At 39.8% G+C, this 9590-nt stretch overlaps 1 protein-coding gene across 1 annotated transcript; it reads right to left on the bottom strand.

The window, feature by feature from the left end:
* Positions 1-225: 225 nt before the first annotated feature.
* pex19 (peroxisomal biogenesis factor 19) lies at positions 226-5578 on the bottom strand. The gene is made up of 8 exons (XM_076098094.1): positions 5461-5578; positions 3734-3822; positions 3151-3313; positions 2964-3049; positions 2708-2890; positions 2452-2622; positions 2081-2125; positions 226-1772 (listed from the first exon to the last, which is right to left on the bottom strand). The coding sequence occupies exons 1-8, from the start codon at positions 5522-5524 to the stop codon at positions 1686-1688; spliced, it is 888 nt and encodes a 295-aa protein (XP_075954209.1). The 5' UTR covers positions 5525-5578; the 3' UTR covers positions 226-1685.
* Between the last annotated feature and the right edge of the window lie 4012 nt (positions 5579-9590).

Raw genomic sequence — 9590 nt, forward strand, 5'->3', positions numbered from 1 at the left:
TGAAACTTAAATGACAATTGCATTGTTTAATCTATAGCATATTATATAAAATTATCAGTTTTTGAATGCAAAATCTGCAATGCAACCAGTTGTCTAATAAATACATAAAATATCAAAGTATAACTATCACACAACTGCACAATACCTGAAAATAAATGTTTTAATATTCACTTGCTGCTGCTGCTACTGTGTAAAAGCAATTATGACAAATACACAACATCAAAATAATTTGCATACTACCATTATTTTAATTCATATATTTACAAAACAACACTGTCAAATAACAGGATGCTTCTTTTTTTCTCGGTGCTGTGGGCATGTTTGCGTCGGTCCTGAGAGTTGAATAGATTGCACCCCCCACATGGACCTCCACAGCAGCCTGTTTAGTGTAAATCTGTTATCTTTTCACCGCATGGCTGACTGAATCCTTTCACAGTACCCCTTTATTACAGTTATTGATGAGCTGATGGTCGTGTGACTTCTCGTCCTCTCTCTATGGTCACAGAGGTTTGTCCACTGGTGAAAAGTGGCCTGCTGGAGTAAACAAACGCACAGCCAACGTGTCATCAGGCTGTTGATGTTCCACCCAACAGTGTATCTGTATGAATGACGGACATGTTTCTCTCCTCGTGTGACACAACTCTGGAAAGAACATGATGTACTTTCAATGGAGGGTGCAGGACAAAAGCACACGGTGGTAAACACTCCTGAATATCCCTCGAGAGTTTTTCTTTCCTAGCAGGGACCCCAGACCAGAGAAAACATCACTCTGCACATTAAAAACACTGGGGATCACAAGGGGAGCACTCTTCACAGTAACTCTACACTCACCACAGCAAAGGCATACAGGAATCATCATCTCAATCATTTCAAATCAACACCTGGGAAAGAGTTAACACTCAGGGGGGATGGGTCTTCTTAAATTAGTTGGCGCTGGGAACATCTCACGAGGTGTTTAAACCTCTCTAGTAGTTTTAATCATTTAAATAATTAACAAATGTACACAACTCTTTTTTTCTCCAGTTTCCTTACATGTTAATAAGTAATTAACTCGTTAAGTTACATCCTCTACAGCCTGTACAGAAACATAGGTGTGTTTTTAATGAAGCACCAAAGAATTATCACTTACTTGGTGTATGATATTGCAGGATTCACACCACTTTAAAACTATAATCTTAAGTGCTGAGCTGAATGATAGCAAAATCTAAAGACCTAAAACAATAACTTAAAGTCATTCTGCAAAGGCACTGTTAATACCCGTGAGGTGGTTTGATAGATTTTACCATGAAACAGTTTTTGTAAAAACAACATAAAGAACGACAGTGGTATTTTTCTTTTTTAAAGAAATGCTGTTAAAACTAAACCGTGAAGGAGCTGCGTCAAACGCTGACAAACTAATGCAGAGATGTTGAAATGTTCTCAGCTGTGCGTTCAGTGATTTTTAGACAGGAGAGAGTGTGTTTGGTGTGTGTGTGTGTGTGTGTGGTTCCCGTTGATTTTCGTGCCTCCTCCTGTTGTTTCTGCTTCCACACACACCTTCCACTTGAGGGAGAACGGTGTCGAGCGGTCCGGTCACTCTCCTGCCTGACCTTTGCTTCACACTCCATCACTCCCTTGCCTGTCGCTGACGCACACAGAGGGACCCATTGGCTCCGGTGCTTCTGATGGGTCGCACCGCTACCTGATCACATAATGGAGCACTGGTCGGCCGCTCCAGCCCCGGGGCCTCCGGGAAGATTGAGGGACTCCATGTCGAAGTTGAAGCCTGGAGGCTGTAGGGGAAGAAGCCAGAGGGAGAATGCTGTCATGTCTAAGGTAGCTACGCCTCTAATTTATACTTTTTGCATCAATATGATAAAGTATCTTTGCTTGTAAAGTATTTCATTAAAGAGAAATCAAGGATGACAATATGAAAGTTATGCAAACGTTCCAATTTAAAACGTTTTTCCTCACAATAAAATAGGCCCTACTTGGCTGGCTGCCTGCACACACAGAGGCAGTTGCTAGCGCTAGCACTAGCATTAGCACTAGCAACACATTTCCCTTTTCATCCGAGAGACAGAGAGCAGCTTAAACTCACCGCGTCACCTGCGAGCTCTTTGGGTGGCTGGCCCAGGTCTTGAAGCTGCAAGTAAAAGCATTATAATCTGTGATGAGTTTCATTCTTAACCAACCGAACTCTATTCACATTAAAGTAAACAATACAGCAGTTTTTAAGCTGCCAATGTAATGTGAGTTTCCACTTGCAGTAGTAGCTATTTCTTGTATAGTATCATGTAAGCACTTGTTGCAGTAATGGCTGAATGCTGATTCATAATCCAAATATTCAAGAAGTACAAAACAAAAGACATTTTAACAAACCTAGAAAAGATATTGATTCCTTTATTTTTCTCAACTTCATTAACAATTAACATTTCAACAACGAAGAAGTCAAATGCAGAGCGCGTTTACCTTTTGCATCAGGTCCATGATGCTCTCGAACATGCCGTCTTTATCTCCCGCCCCCTGCTCCTCGTTCTCAAAGCCCTTACAGATCTCTCCCATGATTTTGGACTGCTGCTCATAGCGCTGGTAGTCCTCCGGGCTAAGGCTCGGCTTGTTGGCTTCCAGCCATTCTGGGTACTGTGCGGTGGAGGGACATTTATGAGTGAGTCTTAGGAATGGAACTACAGACTACAGCGATATTGCCAGTGAAACAAACACAGACCTTAGCAGTGATCTCTTTGAGAGACGGATAAAGCACTTCCTTAGAGAGGAGATTCTGCATGATGGACTGCATGATGGGGAGGATGTTTCCGTCATCACCGCCTCCTTCGCCTCCTTCGCCTCCCTCTTCCAATCCCAGGCCTTCTAGAGCCTTGACAAGATCGTCTCCAGCTAGTCCTGAGGTCTGTCAGAGAACAACACCAACAGTCGGTAAACTCTTCCATGTTTGCATCACTCTTAAAATCTGATTTACCTACCTGCAGGTTATCTGCATTCTTGGCCAGGCCACGCAGGGTGTCTTTAAGACAGGAAGTGAATTCTTGCTGGGAGGCCGTGTCAGTGCCTGAACAGAACACACACACACAACATTTAGGCTACAGGAACTAAACAGTAAGCAGAAGAACATAATCCAAAACCACAAGTAAGCAAATATGTAGACCTTACCAACTTTGCCTGCCGCCTCTGACAGTTTATTGAAGTGCTGCAGTAGTTCTGGCTCCTCGTGGGCCAGCTCAGTCATGGCCTTCTCCCACTCCTCCTTGGCTTGGGTCGCCATGTCCCCGTCAAAGAGAGTCTCAAAGAGCTTGCTGTCTTCAAGCAGAGGTGGCTACACAGGGAAACAAAAAGCATGTACACATTTCTGAGAGAGCATGTGAGTGCTAAATCGTATCAAGCTGGATTTTTTAAATATTTTTTTGTTCTTTTTCATACAAATTACATCTACAAAATATTTTTTGTTCCAATGTTGGCTCCTTGGCCACAGTTACTGCCCCCAAAAACAGTTGTTGCAACTGAGAAAGTCCTTTTCTGTAGGGTGGGGTCTGAACTTTGTAATCTTTACAGGTTGCGCAACCAGCTGAATGTAACACTTGACAGCAGCGAAGGGCAACAAGTTATACAACTAAGAAAACAGAGAAAGAGCATCTGGGCAAGTTGTGGACAAATACTTCCACCTGTATCTTTCAGAGCTTAACAAGATGTGAATCCTAAAACAGCAGCATCATTACAAAAATAATCACCAACAGACCTTCTCTGCACCAATGGTGGCTGAGGAGGAAGCAGCTGCAGGTTCAGGGGCTGGAGGGGCCGGTGTTTTGTCAAAGTCATCCAGCGCACCTTAAAGAAAAAGAAAACGTTAGAACCATGCTAGTGGTCTTTTAGAGACTATTAAAGGAGAAGTTAAACCACACACATGTTAGGATTCAGTATGTATCTACTTATTCCTTTACCAGTTTAAACTGGTACAGTTTGTGCAGTGAATTCCTAAATATTCGATCGAGTCCAGAAGCTTTTAATCTTGTATTTTCCTCACAGGTAATGCTGCATAATGCGTCTTCTTTGGAGCAATCCAATGGATGTTTTAAGCTCTTTTCCAGCGATGAAAACACAACTCTCATCTTTAATATTATGAATTAAGATCAAACTACAGCTCTGAGTTTGATGTAATATGTCAACTGATATTAAAATGAGTATATACTGATAATAGAACTTGAACTGTACGTCAGTTTAAGTTAATTAGGTGAACTTATCTAAAACTAATAACTTGTTGCCTTGTTTGTGGTGCTCGACTGTGTTGTACTAATATTTAGTTGGTCCTCCATGGTATAACTGTGTTATATGTTAAACATTATATACATGTATAATGTTTATAATGCAATATACTTAATCAGCACCATAAACTACATTCTCTAAAATGAGATAAAGTTTCATACTGAACATAACAGCGTTCATAAAAGGCAGTGGCGGGCCGTGCATTTATACCTGGGCCTTCTGTGCTGTCCTACTGAGCTACGGTTATTTGTTTCTATTGGTGTAATAATACACGTATTCATATTAAACCGTTTGGTTTACGAACCGAACAATACGTTTGATTAATACTAGTGCATTTGGAAAATGCAGAAGCTTAAATTGTGGGAAATATAATGTTTAATAGCCTACTACTATACACTAATAACTCATATTTTTCACTGAAAACTTAAACACAGGTTTACTGTTATTAACATGAATGTTTTCTATAAAAAGGTAATTTAATTATTAGGTATTATACAGTTGAGTTTTTCCATTCTAGTTTTTGGATTTGGGGGGGGGGGGGGGGAGTTTTACTCACATAAATAAAATAGAATAAAATACATTATTTCTATTGTTTTACTAATCTTTTAGACTATTCTAGACCAGAAGAATAACATGCATGAATTATTAAAAAAGGGTTAAGTTCCATTTGAAATAAAAACACATGTGCAAACATCAGTCAGAGTGGAAAACAACAAACAAATAATCATAAGTAATTTACTATGTTAAGAGCTAACGTAATTACCATAATTACACGTAAACAAACGCGTCTCAATTTACAAGTTTACCAGCAAACCCCTTAAAAAAATAAATAAATCAACCTGCAGCTATCTGAGCGCCTCTCTAACCTTCTATTAACCACTGATCGATGTAACTGACAGAGGAACACATTAAAGTATTTGTATTGTGCATTATTCTTCATCTATGTGATCAAGGACACCTTAATGTATAATGTACGACATTTGTTTTAAATATTCCGACACATTTTAAAGACCATACGAGTAAGTTATTCATGCTGCACAGAGGGAATGACCCAGCTAATGTCTGTCGATCCGGGTAACCCCATAGAGAGAGAGAGAGAGAGGGGGGTCTGCGTCGAGTCTCAGCCGTTTGTAACGCCAGAACAAACCGTCCTCGCGTGAGTAAAGAAAGCGTCGCCTTAAAAGACTCAATGTCAACACTCACTGTCCAATAATTCGTCCAATTCTGCATCGTGTCCGGTGGACTGCTCCCCTGTTCCCGACGCCATGATGTTACCTTCTTCCAAAACACCCACCGAGCAGCGAGTCTCCGAAAACTGACGTTTCTGTTGAGGGAAAAATGTCGCATAAACTATTACGTCATGCCTACAGGCCTGGCATTGGAATCTGGCGCCATCTAGTGGCAGTGGTGAACAATCACAGGCCAAAAAAACACACGACAGTGAGTGACAGAAGAGAAAGAAATACTCAAGCAGGTGCAAATGAATGACTGAAAACTGATGAATATGATTTTAATATAAGTTCAAGCCAGAGGGACAAATTTGTATGTATTCTTTCCCTGGAAATTGAAAGTAAAATAACAGTAGTATTTTCATTCACCAGAATGCAGGAGAAAAGTGTCTGAAATTAACATTTCAACTCATTTGAATCCACATGGAAAGTGTTCGGGAGCTCAGAAAGCTGTTAGCAAACTGTCCAATCGGAGCCGTGGCAATTTTGGTTTTTTTGCACCAAATAATGACCAAAATGTTTAATAATTCCTGTTCATCACTTGCTATTTAAAGTACATTCTGATTAGTCATTAATAGATATTTTAAATGTAATGAATAGTTGCATACAACACACACAATAAATACATAAACATATGGTGAATAATTAAAATCAAATCCTTATATGGGCACCACGTCGAGGTCTTATAACTTACAGTAGCACCAATGTGTTGACAGTAAATAACTGCAATTTTAGAAATACCTCAAGTTAGTGTAAATGGCAATAATGTCTGTGCTATGCCCATAGTGCTATGTAAATTACAGTGCCTAACTGTAAAGATGTTTTGTGAAGGTTTAGTGGGCATATCTACTAGTGATGAACGCCATCTCCTCCATGGATGTCACCCTCCGGCCCAACGGCTAAAATCAAGAAGAAGCTTTCTCAGCCATGTTCAGCCCCTAATAAAGTCTCGGGAAGAAACCAGACTCCAACTCTGGAGGGAAAAGCTTGAGAATGACCCTCCTCCAACTGTCATGGGAATACCCCCCACTGAAAACCTTCCCGCCTGGCCCAGAAGCACCATGGGCTCAATGGAAAACACTAAACCACCTCAGAACAAGAACGGGACGATCAAAAGCTGCTCTGGTCAGATGGGGCTACAAGACTGGCCCAACCACATGTGAATGTGGAGAAGCAGACCATACTATGGAGCATTGCCTTGTCTGCCCTCTACTACCCAACCCTTGCAACTCAAAGGACCTTGCAGTGTTCAATAAAAATGCAAAGGACTGTGTAAAGAAATAGGAAACTGTCATATAACCATCACGATTCAGTGAAACGAAAAGAAGAAGAAGAAGTGGGCATTTTGTGGTATTTAAGTGTCAGGTGGGTCCATCCCACACATCTCTCAGCCTTCTGTCATTGGCTGCTGTTTACGCTCCCTTGTTTGTTTTTCACATCGTTACAGCAGCCTGTTGTAAATCAGACTCTGTTTTATCCTCTGACTCTGTTTGTTCTCCGGTGACTAGATATTTATGAGCCCATCTATCCTCCATCAGAGCCTGGACCGCTGATCACTGTGGACTTCCTGATTCTTCAGCTGCAGCAGACTCATGAGCATCTGTATCTTTAACTTGTTGTATTTATTACCAATAGAATAATGCCTTCATCTCAATAAAAGTCTAAATGTGTTTTGTGTGGCTGATAAATGGTAGTTTCCTTTCCTGTCAGTAGAAGGCGCTCTTGTGATGTGCAGCTCTCAGCCTCAGCCCTGAGGCCTCACTGTTTGTATTTCTCTCATAAACAAAGACTCCTAAAGGCTCTTTTGACAGAAAACAGTAAAAGAACATCTGACATATTAAATGCCATGTTAACATGTTCATTTATGATACTTCTTATCTTTAAAACTGCAGATCAGTTTGTTCGGCACATTTGTTCTGAGATTTCTCTGTTTATCTGTCACATATACATTTTAATTCAGTTGTCTGAAGCACATTACATTCATTTCCTGTAATATTTATTCTTATTTATACTTGAATATGAAGGGATGGAAAGAAGCTAAGTAGTTTTAATCAAGTTCTATATACAAATACAATTCTGAGGTACTTATACTTATACTTTATTTAAGTATTCCATTTCATGCTGCTTAACTACATCCTGGAGGCCAATATTGTACTTAAAAATCATTCCATTCTTCATAATGAGTACTTCTACTTTTGGTATTTATTTTGTGCTTTTACTGAAGTAAGATTTTGAATGCAGAACTTTTACTTTTCCCCTTTTACAGGTCTAAGTACTTCTTCCACCACTGTAAATGTGTCACAACAATATATCATTTGAATTAGTTCACAAGCACTCGCCACTTCTATGTTTGTGTCTCCATCCTGAGTAAATCTCGACTCAATGGTTGCTCTGCGATCTTGATCTGTAGCTGAAATAAACTCCCAGATCAGCATCCATGGATATACCCAACAACTGTTTTCTGCCTCAGCTACTGGATCTACTGGTCGTGGACTCTGAGAACAGGACAGACTGATTGTATCGAGTAACCCAATGCGGTAATTACAACTTCCCACGGTGAGTGAAATCAGAGCTCAACAGAAAAGTGAGATTTCGGGTAGCTGGGGCCGACCTGGGTCATTGTCGGGGCAGAAAGAGCTGAGGGGCCACGGAGAAGAGCCTGAATGAAAGGATCCGGAGCACGCTCTCAAAGAATGCTGCAAGCTAATGACACTGTTTGTTTTTCCTCTCTTGTGATTGTTTGTCATCGTCATCATTCACAGTCCTGAGGCAGAAATCTTGAAAATAGCATTTATTTTTCTTGAAACAATATGAATTTTGCTTACAAAAAAACAATCAAGATCTGCAAGTATAAACATATTGATGAAAATCAGTGCTTTTCTTACCAGTATACCCATTTTCTTTTAACAGGGAAAGATTATTACTGCTGCTATATGTTATTAAGTTTGACCATCAAACACTCCATAAGGATTTATATAATTTCCCTTCAAACTTAATCACAATCACGGCCGTAACCAGGATTTTAGGAATACTGAGGTGATGGGACTCATCACGCTCAGTATACGTTTTGACCAGAAACCAAGAACAGATCTCTAAATTTGGATTTTTCATATTTTATTTAGTCAGTTAGTCATCAAATATACTTTTTATTTGCCAACATGAAGGCAAAAAGCAGAATGAAATCCATTCCTACCTCCATCAAAATGACGAACGTGTTATTTATGTCGTATTTTCTGGTCTAGAAGTAGCCAAATTAAAATATATTGAGTCTAAAAAGAGCTTAATCATAGCTTAGCAACCATAAATCCTTAAATTTGCCAAAGTTATCCCCATTAACTGCTCATGCCAGGGGAACTAGAACAAATAAATAAAGTCACCAACAGGCTGCCAAAACATTTTTTGCCTAAAATTAAACAAAGACAAAAATACAGAGGACACGACCTCAGTGAACAAAAGCTATGTTGTGTTATTTCTCTGTGTACAAAATGCAACATTCACTCATTTGTCATCTGTCAGTAATCTTCACAATGATGATGAATAAAGCTTTGACAGAAAATACATAAAAAAAAAAAAAAAAAAAAAAACCTTCTGGAAAAAACATCTTATAGCTGCACCCACTATCTCTCTCTCTCTCTCTCCGTTTCTGTCTCACAAACCAATTAGCATTGGCGTGAGACGTCCGTCTGTTTTCCACATCTTAGATAACATCCTGCCGTACAACCCTGATGTTCAGCATTTGTCTTTTGTGTCATTATGTCGTGTATCACCACTGCACAGAAATGCTCTGCAGAGGTTTTGATCTTAAACCACCTGCATTTGCATCCGACTGCCCTTATATTTTCCAACACATATGCACATTTCAGTATGTGACGTGAAACAAGCCTTTCATCCTTGCTTGACAATGACATTTATACATTTAGACTTCTCACCGAAGCTTTACATTCCACACTTCACAATGAATGAACCGTAAGCATTACAATGGGATTAGTCACTGTGCAGCACCTACATTTCTGGTTGTGACGGGCCCAGAACATCCTGCATGCAGTATAATATGTGTAACAAGTCAAACAGGAATGCATATGATAATTACACTTGGGTGAGGTC

This window comes from Anarhichas minor, unplaced genomic scaffold (genome assembly GCF_050575085.1).
Source record: "Anarhichas minor isolate MPS153535 unplaced genomic scaffold, ASM5057508v1 ptg000024l, whole genome shotgun sequence".
Lineage (NCBI taxonomy): Eukaryota > Metazoa > Chordata > Actinopteri > Perciformes > Anarhichadidae > Anarhichas > Anarhichas minor.